The sequence below is a fragment of the Fundulus heteroclitus genome, unplaced genomic scaffold (genome assembly GCF_011125445.2).
Source record: "Fundulus heteroclitus isolate FHET01 unplaced genomic scaffold, MU-UCD_Fhet_4.1 scaffold_221, whole genome shotgun sequence".
NCBI lineage: Eukaryota > Metazoa > Chordata > Actinopteri > Cyprinodontiformes > Fundulidae > Fundulus > Fundulus heteroclitus.
The window spans coordinates 32,251-55,898 of NW_023396633.1; the positions used below are offsets into that span (position 1 = coordinate 32,251).

At 42.2% G+C, this 23,648-nt stretch overlaps 1 protein-coding gene across 2 annotated transcripts in view; it reads right to left on the minus strand.

The window, feature by feature from the left end:
• Positions 1-2,342: 2,342 nt before the first annotated feature.
• Positions 2,343-23,648, minus strand: part of LOC105922454 (1-phosphatidylinositol 4,5-bisphosphate phosphodiesterase delta-3-A) — a 47,400-nt gene continuing 26,094 nt past the window's right edge. For both annotated transcript variants that reach the window (XM_036129817.1, XM_036129818.1), the window contains 13 exons: positions 20,330-20,558; positions 20,032-20,161; positions 19,716-19,941; positions 16,665-16,866; positions 6,993-7,137; positions 6,324-6,476; positions 5,934-6,071; positions 5,698-5,857; positions 5,493-5,609; positions 4,954-5,132; positions 3,490-3,625; positions 3,252-3,401; positions 2,343-3,142 (listed from right to left, as the gene is read on the minus strand). In XM_036129817.1, the coding sequence (XP_035985710.1) occupies positions 3,060-3,142; positions 3,252-3,401; positions 3,490-3,625; positions 4,954-5,132; positions 5,493-5,609; positions 5,698-5,857; positions 5,934-6,071; positions 6,324-6,476; positions 6,993-7,137; positions 16,665-16,866; positions 19,716-19,941; positions 20,032-20,161; positions 20,330-20,558 (2,048 nt within the window). In that variant the 3' untranslated portion in view covers positions 2,343-3,059. The remainder of the gene's footprint in view (positions 3,143-3,251; positions 3,402-3,489; positions 3,626-4,953; positions 5,133-5,492; positions 5,610-5,697; positions 5,858-5,933; positions 6,072-6,323; positions 6,477-6,992; positions 7,138-16,664; positions 16,867-19,715; positions 19,942-20,031; positions 20,162-20,329; positions 20,559-23,648) is intronic.

The following is a 23,648-nucleotide window of genomic DNA, read 5'->3' on the forward strand; positions in this document are numbered from 1 at the left end:
CAACAGTCAGAACCCGTCCCCCCACACGAATGCGGAGAGAGGCCACCCTCTCGTTCACCAGGGAGAACCCCAACGTGCAGGCACCGAGATGAGGGGAAACAAGTATGCCCACCCCAGCTCGGTGCCTCTCACCAGGGGCAACTCCAGTGTGGAAGAATGTCCAGCCCCTCTCGAGGAGACTGGTTCCAGAGCCAGAGAGGTGCGTCAAGGTGAGTCCGACTATCTCTAGTCAGAACCTCTCAACCTCACGCACGAGCTCAGGCTCCTTCCCCACCAGAGAGGTGACATTCCACGTCCCAAGAGCCAGCTTCTGCAGCCGAGGATCAGAACGGCAAGGTCCCCGCCCTCTACTGCCACCCGCTGCACAATGCACCCGACCTCTTTGGCCCCTCCGACAGGTGGTGAGCCCATCAGAAGGGGGACCCATGTCGCCTCTTCGGGCTGAGCCCCGCCGGGCTCTATGGGTAAAAGCCCTGCCACCAGATGCGCGCAAACATGCCCCACGTCCAGGCCTGGCTCCACAGTGGGGCCCCGGTGATCCGCGTCCGGGCGAGGGAACACGAGATCCATTAATGTTACTCATTATAAGGGGGTTTTCTTGTTGTATGGTTAAATAAACTGATTTGTGGTCTGATACATCTGCGGCTCCGATTCTACATTCTGTTATTCTGTAGTGATCCTCTTTTTTCACTAGAAAATAATCTATCCTTGAGTGTACCGAGTGACGTATTGAATAATGGGTCAGGGTCTTTCTCAGCTGAATGAAGATGTCTCTTAAGTTGGGCTAATCAGATAAATGGATGAAAACAATCAAGCCATTCTTGGTAGGATATTATTCAAGCAATTCTTAATCCAATATTATTTTTGAACTAGTTTGTATTTTATTTTTTCCCATGTGTTCTGATTTTCCCAGGTAATTCAAGTGTTGTTAGGTTAAAACTCCTGCAGGCGTTCTCGTGCTCGTTGAGTTGTGTCTCTGTGACGCTGAATGTGTTGCCATGGCAATGCCTGCTACAGGCCTTTTAGCGCTACCGTTGATGAACTGTTGGTGTCTTCCTCAATGCCTATCTGACAGTGAATCCTCTGCGATGCAAATCCTCTTCGGCTTCCTTTGCGCTGTTGTAAATTTGTGATCCGCTCTCCCAATGGATACGCATATTTGTGAATACCGTCAGGAAGCGAACACCCTTCTCTTTCAAAACAGCTTTCACACACTTATATGCTTTGCGTCGCTGCACTACATCTGATTTATAGTCATGCTCAAACGACTGTCATTTTGCCAAGTAGGAAATTTTTTGTCAAGCTAGCTTGAGAATTGTTTACTTTACCTTGAATTGGAGAAGGTTAACCACTATGGATATAGGCAGTGCATTGTGACGCGGCTTTAATGCGAGTCAGCGGCGTGCTCGTTGTATTTGAAGATCTGGCCCGTCTTTGATTAACTTCTCATCTATTATCAGTTTCTCCACAAACTCTAGCACTGAGTACCGCTCCGCCCCTTCAGGCACCCCATAAATTCTCAAGTTATTCCTCCTTGACCTCGATTCTAAGTTGTTGATCTTGTCCATCAGTGTCCTCTGGTCTATAAGTGTTTGTTGAAGTGCAGTATGTACCGTGGCTGACTATGTTTCCAGCTCGACAATTTTCGGGACAGCTCGTCACTTCTCCAACTTTTTCAAGTTAGTTTTAAATTCAAAGTGTTAGATCTTGCTTGAAGTCATCTCTAAGTGTGTCCAGGTCTGTTTTTAGCTCAGTTCGAAGATAAATTTTTTTATTTTTTTTTTTTTAAAGATGCATCAATGTATTCTGTTGAGTCACCGCCGTGTTCTTTCCTCTTAGCGTTAGCATTAGCTGCAGGTTCTTTGCCTGAACTTGTTTCTTTCTTTGCTTTTTCTGGCTTGCTTTTGCTCTTGGATTTGGTTCCCCTACTCATATTAGAATAGCAAGTCATAAATGTCTCCTATTAGATGAATGAGAGTGGGTTAAATAGCCCAACTGCATGGGGCTCCATTTAGGCATCCATCTTCTTCTGCTGCAAACCCCTCCCCTCAACAGAGCTCAATTTTTACCCACGGAGTCACAGTATAAACTGCTTGGCATCAAGAAGTCTTTGATCAAAATGTTTCATATGTGACACCGAGCTTGATACACTGAACTGGACCAAGAAGGTGCACTGTAACAGCCCCTCTCTGTGCTGGACTGATAGGTATGTGGTAGGGGCCTGCTGGAAAAGAAACCGCTCTGGAAGTTCAACAAGCTAATTGCTAACATCCCTTCCCCCGCTTCGTCCCACTGGCAGAAAGTGTGGGAAATGTAAGAATTTGTTACAAGAAATGTTAAGGTTTATGCTCTGATTTATGTTTTTATTTCACAGATTTGTAAAAGGAAGTGATGTATGAATTGGTTTTGTCACGTGGTATGGTTAATAAAAAGCAGAGTTCAGGTGGGTCGGGTATGCCCCGGCCCTCCTCTCTCAGGGCACAAACGCAACTAGAGTGTGGGGTCCTGTTTCTGCTGCCAAAATATATCTTCTGGGATAACAGGTCTAGCTGCTGTGTAGCCACTTCTGCCAACAATAGATATGCATGACTATGAATGTTAAAACGTCCACAGAGAGCCTGCACAGTATGTGTACAGTACGCCCAAGCATGTACGAGTCTTTTTTGAGGTTCAGTAAGTATACTGCGTATTCCAAAATATCAAAGTGGGGTCATTGTCTCATGGAATACAAAAGTGTGAACAATCATGAATCAGAGTTAAAAATAAAGATGTCTGTCTTCAAGTATCAACCAATAACAGTGAATCTCATTTTTACTGGCATTCCTTTAAAAACATGCGTGGCTGTAAGCTTTGCAAAGCCATCATGTGAACATATTAGAAATTGAGCTCAGTTTGACTGCATCAACAGTTCAACTCCTGATGTTTAGAGGTCAGGGGCCAGATCCTGTAATTACATCCAGGCACAAATCTTCAAACCTCCAAGTTGCACTAGGGTGGAGATGAGGTCATGGCTTCTCTGCTCAAGACTTGGCCGTTGACCGAGCCCGTGGTTCTGCTGATTAAGTGACCTTAACATGGATAAAGAGAGAGGCCGGTGAAAGGCTGGAACCATCCGATTTCAGCAGACGCACATGGCGATACCCTACAGATGGGTAGGGAATAAAAATACAGTTAGTGACAAAATTCTGGAAACCCCTAGGAAGTCTTTGCTTCAGTGTCCTCCATTTTAAACTAAATGTGTGCACACACACCTGTGCGAAGACTAGTGAAAGGCAGTGTAAACTGTCCTAAGAAGTCATTACTAGAGGTATAGTCATGATCCTCCACTACGAACCGAACCAGAGCCAAGTCAGGTACATGAACAGTGAAGTTAAAGGTACAGTCCCACCGCGGGTTAAAGCCTGAAACAAAGAACAAAGTCAAACATGATCCTACAGCAGGATGCTCTCATTCAAAAGTTCTACAAGCTTATTCATTCAGTACTGGTACCATTGTTGTCCACATGATTAGTTTTCTTCTTAATGTTGTCAATGGGAACTCCATGTATCTCCACCCACACCTGAGGGTCCACTATGGAGCTGGGTTTGTCCCATTCTGGTTTGGGCAGCTGTTGAGCTGAAATTACCTATTGCAGGAGAGATATGAGTGGCAAGAGCAAAGATGGGAGAAATGTGTAGTTAGTAACACCCTTTCCTTTTAGTTCCACATTAGCAACATTATTCGTTCTGCTTATTTCCACCTTCACTCCATAAACCACCTCCAGCCATCCCTCTATCCACAATCCTCTTCTATCCTTATTCATAGCTTAGTCAGCTCCCGTCTTAACTATTGTAACTCTCTCCTCTACGGTCTTCCACAGAAAACCCTCAATAAGCTTCAGTTGGTTCAGAATTCTGCTGCCCGTTTCAAGACCTTAACCTCCTCTTTCCAACACATTACCCCTATTCTACAACAGCTGCACTGGCTTCTTATCCAATTTAGGATTCCGTTTAAGTTACTCCTCCTTACTTTCAAGGCCACCCATAACGTTGCTCCTCCTTATTTGTCCGACTTTATCCTTATTCACACCCCACTTCATCTCTCAGTTCTTCCTTTTCCATCCGTCTCTCTGTCCTCTCCATTCACCTTAACATTAACATTGCGGATGTTAGTAGGCAGTTGATTCCTGACCTGTCAAGCTGAATAGGAAAAGGCCCTCCATAGTCTATGGAGGGCCTTTTCCTATTCAGCTTGACAGGTCAGGAATCAACTGCCTACTAACATCTGCAATGTTGTCTCCCTCTCCCATTTTAAAAGTTGCCTCAAAACTTATAATGTTAAAACTGTCTCTATAAATGTTTTATTTTCTATTTGTTTTATATTATTGATGCTTTGTATGTATTGCTATTTGTTCTGTTTTGAATTTGTTGAGTGTCCTTGAGTGTTGTGAAAGGCGCTTTTAAAATAAATGCATTATTATTATCTATCCATTTTCCTTGTGGGGGAGTACCTGGAGAAAATAATAGAAACCCACACATGCACAGGAAGAACATGTAAACTCCACGCACAAAGACCCAGGGTCGGACTCGAAACCATGAACTTTTTTTTGTCAACAGCGCTACCCACTTCACCACTGCGCAGCCCATTACCATTAGTGATAATCTAAAAAACGTACAACCTTCTACAAAGTTAGGCTTTTAGACATCAGAACATAGAAAAAAGTATCTGCTTTTTTGCAGGTTCTGTATTTACTTACATATAACCTCAAGTATAAAGATACACAACTAAATCACACACAGTCATTATTTATAAAATAAAATAAACCCAAAATGGAAAAGTACAACCTTGATGCACCCACATAATTTAAGAGGGAATGTAGCTGCAGATGTAAACTCTATAAAATTAAAGGGCATAAAACTAACAGTTCTGTTTTTTATTAAAACCTTATTATGAAATAATAATGTTCCATCTCACCTGAACAGTGAGCAGGATGGGTCTGTGGCCAGGACCACCTCCAACATTCTCTGGGTTAAAAGAAGTGTTGGGCTGCCTCATGAAAGAGGGCTTTAGGACATATCCACAAAGACCATTCTGCAAAAATCTTCCTCGATTTAGGTCCATCTGTTCACCAGCTGTCTGGAAGTTCAGGGCAACTGCAGAGGACACATCACAGCAGTGGGAGTTGCATGAGTTGTCCACAAGGGGGTGAGCTGGGAGATGGCAAGCTTATGGAGGGGTACAATTATTTCCATAGATATATGTGTGACCAGGGCTGGACTTGTATGCATGTCCTCTTTCTGGCCTTGAGCTACTCGTGCCAGTCTTAAAATAAGAACAACAACACTTTAGTTGTGCTTCGAGCGAAGGTAAAATACTTTATGTCTTTGCTTCAGCAGTTGGCAGAGGAAAATTCAACCGTGTCCAAAGTTTTGCCTGAGTGCAGCCCTGTGTGTGGTTGATAATTTGCCTGTTTGCTATTCATGTAACAGAATAACATGTAAAACAGCTCCTACCAATCTGACAGCCAGCATTCCACATTTCTTGAGGATTGTAGTTGGATGATTGAAGGCGCTGGCCTGAGGGGTAGATCCTGCTGATCTGATGGCAGTTGTGACGTACAAAATACATCCCTGCAGAAGCAGGACGGGGAACACTTGTTTAGTTTTGGTGCCAGCTAAAGACAGGCTGTGTGGGTTTTGCACATACTGTATATCCTACCTGAATCCTTGATAAGCCTGAGGGCTTCACTCTCAGAGAATGAAGACATGTCAGTTGGTGGGTTTTTGGCAGCATAGTCGAAGCTTTTAAAGGGAACACTGCGAGTATACACCACCAACGATGATAACTCTGGACTCAGCTTGGACACGCCTGCCTGGGCTTGCAAACATTTATTGCATTATTAAAAATGCTATACTAAATGTGCTAAGGAAGGGGAGCCAGTGATGCTGTACCACCTTCTTGTCTTCTTTCATTGCTGAGGATTTTCCAACACTGCCTTCCTCTTCTGATGAGTCCAAGTCTGAAGAACCGGAAAACCCTTCTTCCATCATCCTCTCCTTCTTACCCTTGACCAAAATTTTACCCTTCAGATCCTGCAGATCAAATCAACATTCCACATCAGATATCTTTTTTGGCATTCAGAAAATAAATATTTCTTCTATTTTAACTTTCCTATTAGATGCAACTGAAATAAGTTCAAAGTAGTCTTCAATCTTTATTGTTTCTGGGCTATGAAACAAAACAAAAAATAAGCCAGTCAAACAAAATAATAATCTGTACAACCTATGAACTTTTGTTTGTTTTAACAGAGAATAAATAAACACCTGCCTAGTCATAATATCTACCTCTGGATATGGCAAAGAAGATGATTCCAGTTCACTGAGGGGTTTAAGGAGCAGCTTGTCCCCCAGTATGGATTTCAGTTGTCGAGCCATCACAGTCTGCTGTTCCACAGAGCAGTGGTTCTCCAGAGACAGGATTAGGGGATAGGGAGATGCCTGGGTGACAGGAATCATGGCAAAAGGAAGACATAGCTTGATAGCTCAGACTACAGGATATCACATTTTATAGTTGTATTCTATTAAACATACTTTTCATTAAGCCAATATTTCTGTATTAATTTTTCATTGGTTTGAAGTAATACTAAAATTTTTAATTCCATTTTTGATTAACTGTATGTGGATAATCAGAATTAACAACAATAAAGGCTTAAAAACAGTCTGTGTGGAATTGATCTATATAAGATGTTTCACCTAGTGACTGAGTTACTTAATGTTTCTGTAACATTCTCATTTATTGAATATGACTGCATAAGGCTGATCTAAGGAAAATACACAGACTACACTTGCTATAGGTGGTCTACACCTGACAGGATTAAGATGGATGGATGGATGGATGGATGGATGGATGGATGGATGGATGGATGGATGGATGGATGGATGGATGGATGGATGGATGGATGGATGGATGGATGGATGGATGGATGGATGGATACTGATTCCACATATCCTCACCTTAAAGGCATACTCGTCGATGGTCTTGATCACTTCCACAAAGGGCACTTTAGATGTAAGCGTGTGGCCATGATAGATGAGAGGTTCTCCACCATCTCCATCCCAGCAGTCCAGCTCCACACAGCGGCAACCATGACTCAGAGCTCTGAGAGAAAACCCAACAGTTTGTGTGTTCAAGTAGAAGCGGTAAAGTGGTCAGAGCAGCTGAGCTTGACTGTCAGTTTTTATAAACAGCATCTTTTACTTTTGTCTATACTGACTTTTACAAGGATATTTTAAAACATGTCAATTTAAAATAAAAGACCTCTGAAAATAAATCTGAAAACTAAGTGGCATGAAGTTTTAATGAGTTGTTAAAGACAATCATAATTCCTTTTATGCCACTACGTAGCACGTCTGATCTCCAGATGGGGAGTGTGTGACGTAGTCCCTTAGAGAAGGCATTGTGAGCTAGTGAGATCACTGCTGAGGGACCTTAAACAGGCCTGAAATAACTAGAATTGTGAATTGTAGAAGTGATATCCCAATTTTCTCAGAGCTAGCAGGCAAATTTTGAGGAAGTGGGAAAAGAAAACATATAGATATACATATATACATATAGATATACATATATACATATATATATATACACACACACACATATATATATATATATATATATATATATATATATATATATATATATATATATATATATATATATATATATATATAATTATTTGTCAGGGTTCTCTGTGTGTTCCGTGCTCTAACTTTGCTTCACAGGTGGCTCTAGTTGACTGGGGGCGTGGCCCACACCTGCGGCCATTTTCCCGATTGTCGGTTCTTCGGTTGTACGTGTTTGAAATTTGATTAGTGAGTTTAAGAGGGTCTTTTCAGCCGAGTTGGATCCAGTTCAGCAATCACGCTCATTACTCTCTCTAAAGCAACGCGGACGACGCGTCTCTGCTTTTTCAGTAGAGTTTCGCACATATGCTGCGGCCGCCAGCTGGGAGGCTAGACCGATAAACGCAGTCTTTTTCCAAGCGTTGGATGAGAACTTAAAGGATGAGTTAGCTCGAGTTGAAGAACCGAGTACGTTAGAGGAGTTACTTGCGTTAGCCATTCGGCTGGATTCTCGGTTACGTAGTAGGAACCGGGGTCCATCTGCACTGGGTATGGGGTTGCAGCGACCCGTTGTAGCACTACCATCGCCTCCCGAACCCATGCAGATACGCCGCATTAATTTAACTAGTGAGGAACGTCAACAATGATTCTCGGGTAACCAGTGTCTGTACTGTGGCAGAAATGGGCATTTTGTAAATTCCTGCCCAGTACGACCAAAAGACCGGGTCTGTCACCTGTAGTGGGGAAGACGGCGGACCGTTGTCGAGTTTCCTCCCCCAAATCTTTGGATAATCAGGTACCGTCTCATTTTTGTCTGCCTGTAACATTGATTTTTGATCAAGACAGTCTGAATGTCTCAGCCTTAGTTGACTCGGGTACTGATTTTAATTTGATTGACCAAGGGTTAGTTACCCACAAATTAAGACCATTCCATTATCTGCGCCCCTCCAAGTTTCCGCTTTAGATGGAGAGGAATTAACTCTGATCACTCATCAGACTAAACCTCTGGAAATAATCGTGTCTGGTAATCATTGAGAACAACTTTCCTTTTTTGTTTTCCCGATAAGACACTCTCCGGTGGTTTTAAGTCTAGCTTGGTTAGCTATTCACAATCCTCATTTAAACTGGGCTGAGGTTCGGTTAGAGTCCTGGTCTCCTGCCTAGAGTCTGCTCATCTTGTTTCCCATCCCTCTATCTCTTCCACTAGGGAGGAGGACATCATCGATTTAACCCTGGTTCTGGAGCAATATAACGATCTGCGTTTGTTTTTTAGTAAAAGCCAAGCGTGCTCTCTTCCTCCACATCGCCCATATGATTGCGCTATTGATCTGTTACCAGGGGCTCCATTACCCTCCAGCCGCCTCTACAATATCTCGAGGTCTGAACATCAGGCACTCGAGAAATATATTGGTGAGTCGCTCTCAGCTGGATTAATTCGACCTTCCTCTTCTCCCTTAGGTGTGGGGTTCTTTTTTGTAGGGAAGAAAGATGGTTCCCTCTGGCTGTGTACTGACTACCGAGGGCTAAATCAAATCACCGTTAAAAATAAGTACCTACTTCCCCTGTTGTCTTCAGCCCTAGAACCAGTCCAGAAAGGCGTCATTTTTAACAAGCTTGACTTGCTTACCATTTGGTCCGGGTTTGACAGGGTGACGAATAAAAGACGGCCTTTAAGACCCCGCTGGGTCACTTTGAGTACTTGGTCACGCCTTTTGGTTTGTGTAATGCTCTGTCCGTTTTTCATTAGTCAATGACATCCTATGGGATTTTCTGAATGTTTTCGTCTTTGTTTATCTAGATGACATTTTGATTTACTCTAGTTATCCAGATCAGCACCAGAAACATGTTTGCCTAGTCCTTCAACGCCTCTTAGAGAACCGTTTATTCGTTAAAGCGGAGAAGTGCGAGTTCCACCAGGATTCAGTTTCCTTCTTGGGGCTCATCTTAGAGGGAGGACAAGTCAGGTCCGATCCCGAAAAGATTAAAGCAGTGGTAGAATGGCCAACCCCTGATTCTCGGAAACAGCTCCAAAGATTCCTAGGCTTTGCTAACTTATAGACGATTTATTAAGAATTACAGCCAGATCGCATCCCCTGTGCATGCTTTAACCTCTACCAAAGTCCCTTTTGTCTGGGGTTCTGAGGCCGAAGCCTCCTTTGCCGCACTTAAGTCCATGTTTTTACAGGCTCCCATTCCTATTCATCTCGCCCCAGCTAAACAGTTTACACTGGAGATAGATGCATCTGATACTGGTGTGGGTGCAGTATTATCTCAACTATCGAGTTCCGGTAACAAGTTACATCATTTTGCCTTTTTTCTCGCCGGCTGTCTCCAGCTGAGCGAAATTATGACGACAGGGACCGTGAACTGTTGGCTATTAAGCTAGCTTTAGAGGAGCGGCGACACTGGTTAGAGGAGTCCAAGCAGCCCATAATAATCTAGACTGACCACAAGAACCTCGCCTATCTTCAGTCTGCCTGACGTCTAAGCCCCCGTCAAGCCCGATGGTCTTTGTTCTTCTTCAGATTTAATATCTCCATAACCTACTCCAGAAATATCAAGCCTGATGCCCTCTCTCGACAGTTCGCAGAACAGGAACCTGCGCCTATTCTTCCCCCCTCATGCACCATTGGAGCGCTACGTTGAGATCTGAAGGACCGGATAAACCAGGCCCTGCTCCTTGACCCTGATCCAGGCACTGGACCCGCTGGACTTAATTATGTTCCCAGATCTGTCCGCCCCGAGGTGCTACGTTGGAGCCACGACTCCAAGTTCTCCGCTCACCGAGGAATCTACAGAACACAGTCTCAGGTGTCCCCTCGATTCTGGTAGCCTTCATGGATTAAAGCTGTTCGGGAATACGTTCGGGCCTGTCCCATTTGTGCACAGAACAAGCCCTTCCAACCAGCCTCCCTCCGGGTTGCTCAATCCACTCCCTATCCCCAAACACCCTTGGTCCCACATCGCCTTAGACATCGTTCCCGGACTCTCATCTTCCCAGGGAATGACTTCTCCAAATCATGTCACCTTATCCCAATGCGCAAACTACCCAACGCCCTGCAGATGGCTCAATTACTCATCAACAGTGGCGGCTGGCCCATAGGGGGTGCTCGGGCGCTGCCCTCCCTAGATGTGGAGGGGAAAAGTCAAAATATATATAGATTTTAAAAGTATTATTAATGTCAGTGTTTACTTAATAGTACGTGGCTACATGTAATAAGAATTATTAAAATACTTCTACTAATTGACTCTACCAATTGACTCTCATTTAACAGTGCATTTCCACCAACAGAACGTATCATTTCTCTTCTTCTACACTTTTGGGGCTATCACTCAAGGCGCCCCACAAGTGTAGCGAAATAACCAATCGTATACTGTTGCTAGGGAAAATTTATAAATATTTGGCCAATCAGCATCGCCAAAATGAAAGGCTTTGGGGCTACTGGAATCTTTGCCCCTGCTGCACAGTGATAGGTGTATATACCAGTTCACGCCTGACGTCACAAGCTACATCCGGGTCACGGTGGTAGGTGAAAACAGTACTGTTTTTGCCTACCACCGTGACAAAACGGGTGAATTGGAGCGTACTTTTAGTTAGTTTATTTTTGGAATCTAAACAAGGCCTACGACTTGTTATGCTCCCGGTTGCACACAAAGGCATTCCAAATCGTCGGATGTACGTTTCTTTCATTTACCGAAGGATGAAGAAAGAAGAAAGAAATGGATAATTTCAATGAAAAGGATGCAGGCAGACAATCCCAATCGACTGGGGGAGCCATCTTACCACGACAGCATTTGCAGTCTACACTTCATCTCTGGTAAATACAACTTAATTTTGCACTAGTCATTGTTCTACCTAAATCATTATATAAATAAAAAATTAGGATATATATTTAAGTCAAGACGTAAACATTCATTTCGTAATAATATACGTACATGTACAATGTATGCAAACCTTCTGGCATGAGTCTGTGAAAAGGATTAAAAAGACAAAAACACCAAAATAATCCTTTGTGAACAATGTTTTTTTATTAATTAAATGCTTATTGTGGAATCGTACTAATTTTCTGACTTTTAATTTCAAATGCATGCACTGGGTTAGGCAGGAAAATCTATTGGCCAGCCCCACCAAGATATTTTTTTCACCAGCCGCCACTGCTCATTAAACACATATTTAAACTTCATGGCATACCTGTGGACATCCTTTCTTACCAGGGTCCCCAGTTTGTTTCCCAGGTCTGGCGGCACTTCTTAGTTATCAACCTCCCCTCCTACCTGCCGATGTACTTCAAATACCGGTTTCATCAGTTAATCAGTACATCACCTGTTGTCAGGAGATCTGGAGATCCACCGTCACTGCTCTCACTTGCACCGCAGAGCAGAACAAGAGGTTTGCTGACCAGCACCGTGTTCCTGCCCCTCAATATTGCCCCGGTCAGAAGGTTTGGTTATCATCTAAAGATGTTTTGACTAACCCATCAGCCAAGAAACTTGCCCCCCGATTCACTGGACATTATGAGATCGAGACCGTCATCAGTCCCACCTCTGTCCGTCTGCGCCTGCCTTCGCACTTCCGAGTACACCCTACCTTTCATGTTTCCCAGATTAAACCAGTCATAGACAGTGAGCTTTGAGGGGGGGGGGGGGTAGTGTCAGGCTTCTCTGTGTGTTCCGTGCTCTAACTTTGCTTCACAGGTGGCTCTAGTTGACTGGGGGGCGTGGCCCACACCAGCGGCGCGTCTGGAGTCATCAGCATGGGCTTCTTAAGGAGTGCTCAGACAGATGGAAGACGCCAGAGAAATAACCCAGTCGTGGTATGCCTAGACCTCCGACCTGTCCTCTGAGCCTTGTATCTGTGAGTTCCTGGAAAACTTGTTTGTGGACTAACCTTGTCTTCTGTTCTCCAGTTTGTCGTGTTTGGATTTACTCACCTGTCTTGGCGTCGTGCTCAAGGAACCAGCTTCTAAGAATCCCCACCGCTCAGATTTTGCTCTGGCATCTCCCCTCATACTCACTTGGTGGTACCAAGCTGGGCGTGAGATTTCCCCTTCCTGGATTCAGCTGGTTCACTCACAACTCTCTGGTTCTTCCATCTGCTCCTCCTGTCTGCCGTCAACTGTTGTGCACTTTGGATCCCTCGCCAGTTTACATCAGTCAGCCCTCCAGTCACTCAGCCACCTGCCACCATCAGCGAGTTACGGTCACAGAGTCCCCGCATCACTTACTCCTCCCGGATAAATCTTCCCGACTAAATGGTAAGTGGCGCAGCTTCTGGTATTTTTCCCTGGTTCGGTCCTCAGTAACTCAACCTTCGTTGTTCCCCACAGTCGATCCAGCACTGACGTTCAGATCTCGCCTGTTCTCCACACCGTGCGATTCTGCGTTAACTGAGCCTTTAATAAACATCTTGAAATTGTTTCTGCTTCCGTCTGTATCTGCATTTGGGCCAAACACTTAAAAACAATGACATTATTATTATTATTATTATTTTTGATAGATGTGGCAAACCCTGCTGTTTTCTGAAACAATAAAGCAAAGTGTAATTTTCTTTCTAAAAAATATCTGATTAAAGGCTGGGTCAAGGGTGCACTGTGGACCAGGTATAAGAATTGTTGCCCTGCAGGCAGAAGGTCACTGGTTCAAACCTGGAATCTTTCTGCATTGAGTTAGCATGTTCTGCCTCTGCAATTTTGGGTGTTCCCAGGGCACTCTTACTTCCTCCACAGCACAAAAACTAGAATTGGAGGTTAACTGCTCTTTATAAATTTCTTGTAGGAGTGAGTGTATGGGAGTGGTTGTCTTAAAGGGGCCATGACAATAAAAAATTTTTTTTTTGAGGATTTGGGGAGGATTTCTGAGGATCTGTTGTGCACTGATGAGACCGTGTGAATGTCAAGACGGGTACCAAAGGATCGGCTCATGGGTGGTCAGCTTTGTTTCTTTGCTCACGGTCAGATCCGAAAACAGTTTATCTTTCTATGTAGGTGGTCTTTCTACATAATTCATATTTTCCAATTAGAGCACACCATCACACCCTCCGCACCCCAGCTTATACACCGGCCAACTAATTTAATGGCGAGCCGTGCTAGCATGTCTGACTGAATCACTTTAGCAGAGGATGGTTATCAAAGATGGGAGCTGTTCTGTCTAAGAGTGCTGAAAAACGGAGGGATGTTTCCACTTGACATAGCACGTCATTTGTTTCCAAAATGAGAATGGCTGAAGTTCATTAATGAGGAGGTGCTACACAATTATAAATCAAAGTCGAGCTGTGGTGAAGTTAGTTTTAGGTTCGATTTTAGATATTCGCACGCCATGGCTTAAGCAGTGTCCACCTCCAGTTCAAGCCGATACAGGAGGCTGATCTGGGGCTGCTGCTCTCAGTCTGCTTGCTCCAGTGACGTGCGGTAGGGTTCATAGCTGGTGAGGCACTGACGTCATCAAAGTCAGATTTACAAATATATACACTCTACAGAGTAGACTCATTGCAAAGTGCTGAAGGATACTGATTGACCCAAATAAATTTACCAAGAGACATGGAAAAATGTTGATTCTTTGATGAAAAAATTCTAAATTATTTGTCATTTGATTGGTAACAGTTTATGAGTTATGATGGATTTCTGCATTTGTAACACATTCTAAAAATATAACACACATTACACACACTTCCCACTCCCGGCTGGCCTGGGAACGCCTTGGGATTCCTCCTGAGGAGCTGGCCCAAGTGGCTGGGGAGAGGGACGTCTGGGCCTCCCTACTGAAGCTGCTACCCCCGCGACCCGACCCCGGATAAGCGGAAGACAACGGACGGACGGACGGACATTACACACATTTCATCACAAATACAAACCATGAATAATTAGCCCTGTCTATGTGGCGCTCTTTCTGAACAAAAATATCGGTCATTTTCTGGTAAAAGTTCTCTTTATCTTCTTCAGTTTTAAAACTCTCTCAGTCTCAGTGGAGATCACTGCCAGGGAGGAAAGCCTTCCTTAATCAGTCCCGTTCCGGCTGTATGTTCCAAACCCTAACCCTAACCTTAACCCACGAGCATTGCTCCTTGAGCAGATAATTCAGCAGTTAAGTTCCTCCTCAAGCTGCCTTGATGTTCTCCCCACAGCTTTCTTTAAAAAAGTTTTACCTGTCATAGCGTCTGATTTGACTCAGATAATAAACGCGTCCCTTCTGTCAGGTGTTTTCCCCCAGTCCCTAAAAACAGCAATTATCAAACCACTGCTGAAAAAGAACAATTTAGACAAACTTCTACTCCAGAACTACAGGCCCATCTCAAACCTCCCCTTTATCAGTAAGATCATTGAAAAAGTTGTATTTCAACAATTAAACACCTTCTTAACTACGACCAGCCGCTTTGATGTTTTCCAGTCAGGTTTCCGTGCTCACCACAGTACAGAGACTGCCCTTATCAAGGTGTTTAATGACATCCATATAAATACAGACTGTGGAAGAACCACCGTGCTGGTTCTATTGGACCTCAGTGCAGCATTTGATACTGTCGATCACTCCATTCTGTTAAAGCGCCTGGAGAACTGGGTCGGTCTCTCTGGTACAGCTCTCAACTGGTTTAAATCCTACTTAAAGGACAGGGACTTTTTTGTATCAGTAGGTAACTTTACATCAGAGATGACAAAAATCACATGTGGGGTTCCCCAAGGGTCCATCCTTGGTCCCCTCCTATTCAATATCTACATGCTCCCTCTAGCTCAGATAATAAAAAACAACAACATCAGCTATCATAACTATGCAGACGACACACAGCTTTACATCACCATGTCACCAGGTGACTATGGACCAATTCAAGAGCTGAGTAAATGCCTAGAAGAAATCAATACGTGGATGTACCACAATTTTCTTCAACTGATTAAAAACAAAACTGAAGTAATAATATTTGGACCAATAGAGGAAAGATAGCAGACAAAATACAAAAGTTAGCACACAGCTTCAGTCGCTTCAGCTAAAAACCACTAATCAGGCCTGAAATCTGGGTGTAGTGATGGACTCAGACCTGAACCTTCAAAAGCATCTAAAGACAATTACAAGGTCGGCTTTCTACCACCTGAGGAACATTTCCAGGATTAAATGATTAATGACTCAGAAGGATCTGGAAAAACTAATCCATGCGTTTATATTTAGTAGAATTGATTACTGTAACGGTGTTTTCACAGGTCTGCCTAAAAAGTGGATCAGACAGCTGCAGCTGATCCAGAACGCTGCTGCCCGCGTCCTCACTAAGACTAAAAAAGTAGAGCACATCACCCCAGTTCTAAAGTCCTTACACTGGCTCCCTGTATCTCAGAGAATAGACTTTAAAATACTTCTGTTAGTCTATAAATCCCTAAATGGCTTAGCACCTAAATACATTACAGACTTGTTATCAGTTTATCAACCCTCCAGACCACTCAGGTCTTCTGGCTCCAACCTACTCTGCATACCTAGAACCAGAACTAAACAAGGAGAAGCAGCATTCAGTTCCTATGCTCCACTTATCTGGAACAAACTTCCAGAAAACTGTAAAAGTGTGGAAAGCCCGAGTTCCTTTAAATCGAGATTAAAAACACATTTGTTTGAAATTGCCTTTGAATGTTCTAGTCAAACTGTTTTACTATTTTTAATGTTCTTTTTTGTTTCTACATTCCATCCCTACTTGCTTTTATTCCTATATTTTAACCATGTAAAGCACTTTGCATTGTCTCTGTACTGAATTGTGCTATATAAATAAATTTGCCTTGCCTTGCCTTGTTAACCATGGACTCATCATTACAAACTGTATAAAGAGGAAAATGTTTTTTCCTCCCAGCTTCCTTTCTTGTGGTAATATCCAACCTTTATTGACTTTTCATATTGCAATACATTCATGCTGTTACCTCTCTGTTATGATTCTATTCCTTCTCACAACAAATGAAAGGAAGTTGATGAGACAGAAAATGGGCAAACTGGGCTCATTGTGTCTGCACAACAATGGTGCAAATAAATCTATGCTGGATGTTTTCAGATGCATCTTTCAAACCATTCCAGCATTTTGTTGTGATGTTATAAGATGTTACTCACCGTATATATGACTCTGTGCTGCTCTCCCCAGTCAGCTGGTCCTTGGTGAGGTAGGTGTTGTGGGAAGAGGAAATGAAGTAATGTGATAGCGGATGTTTCATGTCTTGGTAGACTCTCAGGTGTTCGGGGTTGAACACACAGTTCTCTTTAGACAGCATGTACATTGTAAAACCATTAGGGGTCATGAAATGGTTTCTCTGGGCTGAAGAAGGTAAAAGGTGCAAACAGGAAATAGTAAAAAATAGTCAGCAAACAATCAAAGTGATGTAATCAGTCACAGTGTTTAATATACCTGGACATTTTCAGCTGTGTTTAAGCTGGTAAATATTGTCAGTTGGAATTCTTTTTAAATGGGCATTAAAGCTGCAGTAGGTAACTTTAGTACAAATGTATTTTTCACATTTGTTAACACTGTTATTGCAGGAAGCACAGCACTGTGGCTATTGTGGGAGCAAGGCATGCTCCCACAATGGGCTAAGTCCCCGTTTTTATCAAAACTCCCTACCGCAGCTTTAAGTGACTTGTGAGTTGAAAGCATATATTTCCAAGCACTGTTTAAAGAGATACATAAACTGTTTTTATCAGTCTGAAATCAAATCAGAGTAAACTTTTTCCTATTTTAGGTCAAGTAAGGTTATCTAAGTTATTTCTATTTGTTAAATTCAAGAATAACGAGAAAGAACATTTCTTGGGAGATATTTTTCTACTTTATACAAATTCAGAAGTCTGCTTAGTCAGTCTCATAATCTGAAAGTCGGGAGTGAGCCAGAGTATGTCCTGAAAGGAATTTCACCACAGTAACACTCGTTGACAATAAAGAATATTGAACCTTGAATTGAATCTTGAATAGTAGTACTTATTTAGTATTTGGCTACAAACAGGCGTGCATCCACTTAAGTCAAATGTTGTGAATTAGAATTAACACAGAAGCTTCAAAACCCATGGCATTATGAGCTTCCTCAATTTGTTTAGAGACCTAGTCATATGAAAAGGTCTGACTTTGAGGAGAGCAATAAAAAAAGTTCTCACTGTAAATATTCTGACATTTACATGTATACAGCCATGTTATATCCTTATAAAAAAAAAAAAGACCAAAAAGCGTTTGATCATGATACAATAAGGTTATATACATCAAGCCTCCATCTTTGCTAGTGTTCTGATAGTCCTTTTTGAGGCTGGATAAGAATACAGCACTGGGCGCCATGAACAGATATACATAGATGTGGCGCCATCTACTGGCAGTATTGCAGAATAGGGCTGGACGATTTAGAAAAAAAAGCTTATCGATAAAAAAAATGCATATTGATCGATATCGATAATTATTGAAAATATTTAAAACCATATTTTATGTGCATCTCTGCCTGGACATTTGACATGATATTGCTAAATTATTTAATTTTAATAAAGAAAACAAACACAGAATTCCAATTAAATCTCTATTTAACCAACTTTTTTAATCATAAGATTTTTTTTTAAGAAAAATAACTTAAGAGACCTGAGTTATGTTATTAAATAAAGACTTTATTATTAAATAAAGACCAAAATAAATATACCAAATAAATAAATAAATAAATAAATAAGCCTATTTAGGTGGGAATAGTACACTAGTTACTTCTCAGGTTTCATAATTGAGAGGCTGACGCAGGGCTGAGTTCTGAGGTTGTGGCGTGTAAGGACACAGACTGCAGCTCATTTTGCACTGACTCCCTGCACTGGTTGCACAATTTAGGGAGCGCTGTTAGAGAAAAACTTGCATCCTGGAACTTTATATCGTGGACTTTATACCTCGCGGAGTGGCGAGTAATTGTTTGAAGCCAGGTTTTTTAACTGCAGACAACAGTAGCATGCCCGCGGTGCCGCGCGTGGCTGCACAGCTCGCGCAGCAGCGCGTGCGGTGTGAGCGGCTGAGCGGCTTACGTGATGAAACAAGTTGGTTGCGTTACCAGACTTTGTTTTTACCGGTTCCTTGCAAGTTTTACAAATCACTGGGTTATTTCTGTCAGACTGGCGAACTAGTAAAACCCCGTTTTGGGACCGTTTCCTCCGCCGCTCCTTGCTGCGACATATTCACGTGCTCTGTGTTGTGGTTTGAGAGGGCGGCGTTTGTGACGGCGTGCCTGGGTCCGCGGTTACGATTGGTCGAGAGATAGTAGTGACTGTAGCATCAAGTAATATGATAGGCTGAAAGGAAGGAAGGAAAACTATTTCTAATGAACTTTTATCGACCCTATTTTTTCCTATCGCGCCACACGTCTATCGATCGATATATATTGTTATTGAATTATCATCCAGCCCTATTGCAGAACTATCATAATGCCGGTTTGCTTAATTAATAAATCACTTGTAAATAATGCCTGAACGAGCCTGACCCTATGCAATGCCTCACAGCTTGGTGTGATCAAAGACCAACTGTTATTAATTAAATACACCGATCTACAGCAACTGTAAGAGCCTCATATCACAACGTTTACTCACATCACCGCTTCAGTGAACACCAATGTTCATACTGTATGGCCAGCAACATTCCAGTCTTTTCCCTCTTGGAATCATATATTTTTTTTGCTTTTTTTCACCCCTGAATCTTGGACCATTCTTCATTTTTTTTGCTGGGTGATCTTAATAGCCATTAGATGCTTCCTTGTTTTATCCCTTGCTGTGCATGCACAGTGTCAGACTTCCTCTGTTATTAAAAATAAACACGGAGGGCTTTATTTACCAACCAATTGAGCTTAAACAAAGCATAAAATTGCTAAAACTATATTAATTTACGAAAAATAATACGCCAGCAGGACGTGATAATCTTTCATATAAACTTTGTATAGAACCAGAGTGAGTTACTGACATAAAAATAAATAAAAAAGTAAAATAACGTTTAAGCAAATAGAAATAATGTTGATCATCCTTACTGACATTAAACAGGAAATGTTTAGTCTGATTTCATGTTAGAAACAGACTTTTTTGTGTGTGTTTTATACAGTGTCTGGTTTTAACTGTATATTTAAACACATTTGCAGTTGACTACATTAATTCTTTATCAATAAGGTACCACACCCCACTCATTGAGTTCGTAGGTGAGAATGAGGCTTTGAGCATGTGTGATTGAGGCATCTTCCCCCTGGTCCCTCAAGAAATCCCTCAGGTCCACAGTGGAAAGGACACAGCCATTTGCAGAGTAACGAATGAAGACAGCGTCCAGTTCTGGACGGCGTAGCAATTCTTTGCAGAACACTTCAATCTCTTCATTGTCTAGACGTCCATCAGTGGACCGGTCACATTTCTGTCAGTCAGACAGAATGTTGCTGTAAGCTGTGTGTTACTTAACAGTGAACAGTTAATGCCTAAAAGCTCAGATTGTTAGTTAGCCTACCTGAAAGAGGCTGCGAGCGTATTGTTCACTGAAGTCAATGTTGATCAGCTGCAGCAGCTTCTTCGCCTCTTCATAGCTCATCTTGTCATCACGGTTCTGATCTGCCCGACTCAGAAAAGCATGGATCCAAGTGACACAAAACACGGTTAAGGAAATCAGCAGTTACCATTCCACTCATACTTTGTGTCATGTAACAAATACAACTTATATCGAAAACAGATTTGATTGGATTGGATTTATGTTTTTAAAGTTTCCTCTGAGAAATCGCTGCTGTTTGAGCCCAGCAGCTAAAGGATATTGGTCCAGTTTCTCCCTGTGGGTCATGTTGTACACTCTCTCCTGCAGGGTTCGGAGGCCCCGGGCCCAGCGCTGAGCCTCCTCCTCACTGCTACAAAGGAGATCCAGGCTCTTCCGGGGTCCTTTGAAGACCACAGTCAAACAGCGGGCCTCTGGCACTGAGCTTGCCATCTGCCGCAGGGTTTCTGACTGGCAGCCTTCACGAACACACTCCACTTCCATAACAGAGACTAAGGGATAGAAAAAGAGAGCAGAGGAATAAGAAAAAAGAGCAAGTTTTTTTTTTTTTTTTTATTCTGGAGATATTTAGTCCAGGAAGAGCTGAATGAGTAGCCTTAAAAACAGAGAATTTGCTTTTTTTAAACAAACTGTGCAGAATTAATGTACCCAAATCTAACTGAGTTCTCCACCCCCAAAAGAGGGTTCCATTATAGTAGATCTTTATCGGACAATGCTGCATCAAACTTTAAATAGTCTGTCCCCCTCTTAATGTCGTCGGTATTGCAGAAATACCCTGCAGATAGCAGCAATCTTGTTTCTTCCCATTCACAGTTAGATGTCTTTGTTAACAGTGTGACTTTGTCATTGCGTTCTGCATTAGACAATGTAGCTCCCTCAAAAAAGAAGGTGATTATTCACAGGAAGCTGCCTCCCTGGTTTAATTCAGAGCTGCTTTCCTTGAAGCACAATGTTAGGAAATTGGAGAGAAAATGACGCTCTACACACCAAGAGGAATCCTACCTAATCTGGAGGGACAGTCTATTGTTGTATAACAAGACTCTTCGAAGAGTTAGAGCAGCATATTGTTCATCATTAATTGAGGAGAACAAAAATAATCCTAGATTACGCTTCAGTACAGTTGCCAAACTTACACAGAGTCATAGCTCCGTTGATCCATCCATTCCCTTAGCTCTGAGCAGTAATGATTTTATGGGATTCTCCATAAATAAAATTGATTCCATTAAAAATAAAATAATTGGCATCCTCCCAAACATGACTACCTCGTCCTCAGTAAGTGAGGCAGTGTTGGAGGAATCTTTAGAACCTGCACAGTGTCTGAACTGTTTAGACGAAGTAGAGCTTTCTGAGCTATCTAAAATTTTTTGCTTCATCTAAACGTTCTACCTGTATGTTAGACCCAATTCCAACCAAGTTGTTTAAAGAGATCAGTGGCACTATTTTAGACATGATTAATCTATCCTTGGTAAATGGATATGTACCACAGGCTTTTAAAGTAGCTGTTATTAAACCTTTACTTAAGAAACCATCTCTTGCTCAAGATGAGTTAGTAAATTACAGACCTATATCTAATCTTCTTTTCTTATCTAAAATTCTTGACAAAGTAGTTGCTAATCAACTTTGTGAACATTTACAAAGTAATGACCTACTTGAAGAGTTTCAGTCAGGCTTCAGAGCTCATCATAGCACTGAAACAGCTCTGGTGAAGGTCACTCATGATATTCTCATGGCCTAGGATAATGGACTTGTGTCTATACTTGTCCTGTTAGATCTCAGTGCTGCATTTGACACAGTTGATCACAATATTCTCCTACAAAGACTTGAGCATACTGTAGGGATTAAGGGGAAAGCATTAGGCTGGTTTAAATCTTATCTGTCGGACAGATTCCAGTTTGTTCATGTTAATAATAAATCTTTCTCAAACTCTAGGGTCACCTGTGGAGTACCACAGGGTTCAGTCCTTGGACCAATTCTCTTTACAATATATATGCTTCCGATCGGCAAAATTATCAGACAGCATGGGATTAATTTCCACTCTTATGCTGATGACACTCAGCTATATTTATCCATAAATCCTGATTAATCCAATCAGTTACTTCGACTGCAGTCATGTCTTGATGACATCAAAAGCTGGATGACTTTAAATTTCCTGCACTTAAATTCTGAAAAGACAGAAGCTGTAATCTTTGGACCAGAGTCCTCCAAAAATAAACTTCTTAATCAATCACTTAATCTGGATGGCATTAACTTGGCCCCTGGTAATAAAGTAAAAAATCTTGGTGTTATTTTTGACCAAGACATGTCATTTAAATCCCATATTAAACAGGTTTCCAGAGTTTCATTTTTTCACCTCAGGAATATCGGCAAAATTAGAAACATTCTGTTCAGGAGCGATGCTGAAAAACTAGTCCATGCATTTGTTACTTGAAGGCTGGACTATTTTAACTCTTTAGTATCAGGAAGTCCACAAAATGCAGTTCAAAGTCTTCAGCTGATCCAAAATGCTGCAGCAAAGTTCTGATGAAAATCAACAACAGGGATCATATTTCTCCAATTTTAGCTTCCCTTCATTGGCTTCCTGTTAAATCAAGAATATAATTTAAAATTCTTCTTCTAACGTATAAAGCCCTTAATAATCAAGCTCCATCATATATCAGAGCTCTGATTACCCCGTATGTTCCTAACAGAGCACTTCGCTCTCAGGCTGCAGGTCTGCTGGTGGTTCCTAGAGTCTCTAAAAGTAGAGTGGGAGGCAGATCCTTTCGCTATCAAGCTCCACTCCTGTGGAACCAACTTCCAGTTTTGGTCTGTGAGGCAGACACCCTGTCTACTTTTAAGACTAATCTTAAAACTTTCCTTTTTGACAAAGTTTATAGTTAGAGTGGCTCATGTTACCCTGAGCTACCTGTATAGTTATGCTGCTATAGGCTTAGGCTACTGGAGGACATCAGGGCCTATTTTTCTCACTCTACTGATTTCTACTGTTCTCCAGTCTACTGTTCTCTAGTTTTGCATTGCATTGCATTGAAATGACGGCTGTCATTTCAGCTTTTAACTTTTGGCTCTCTCTCTTTATCTTCATACTAGGTACACCTGGTCTGTTAACTGTGACATCATCCAAGGAATACAGATCACCCACTATTACCATCTAATGTAGAACAGATTACTGGATCAATGTGTGCTTCTGTGCTTTTTGTCTGTCTTGTTGTGTCTCTGCTCTGTAACCCCCAGTCGGTCGAGGCAGATGACCGTTCATACTGAGCCTGGTTCTGCTGGAGGTTTTTCCTTCCCGTTAATGGGCAGTTTTTCTTTCCACTGTTGCTTCATGCTTGCTCAGTATGAGGGATTGCTGCAAAGCCATGGACAATGCAGACGACTCTGCCTGTAGCTCTACGCTTCTCCAGGAGTGAATGTTGCTTGTCGGGACTTTGAAGCAATCAACTGGTTCCCTTATATAGGAAATTTTTGACCAATCTGTACAATATGATTGAATTTGACTTTGTAAAGTGCCTCGAGATGACATGTTTCATGAATTGGCGCTATATAAATAAAATTTAATTGAATTGAACCAGATTCTAAAA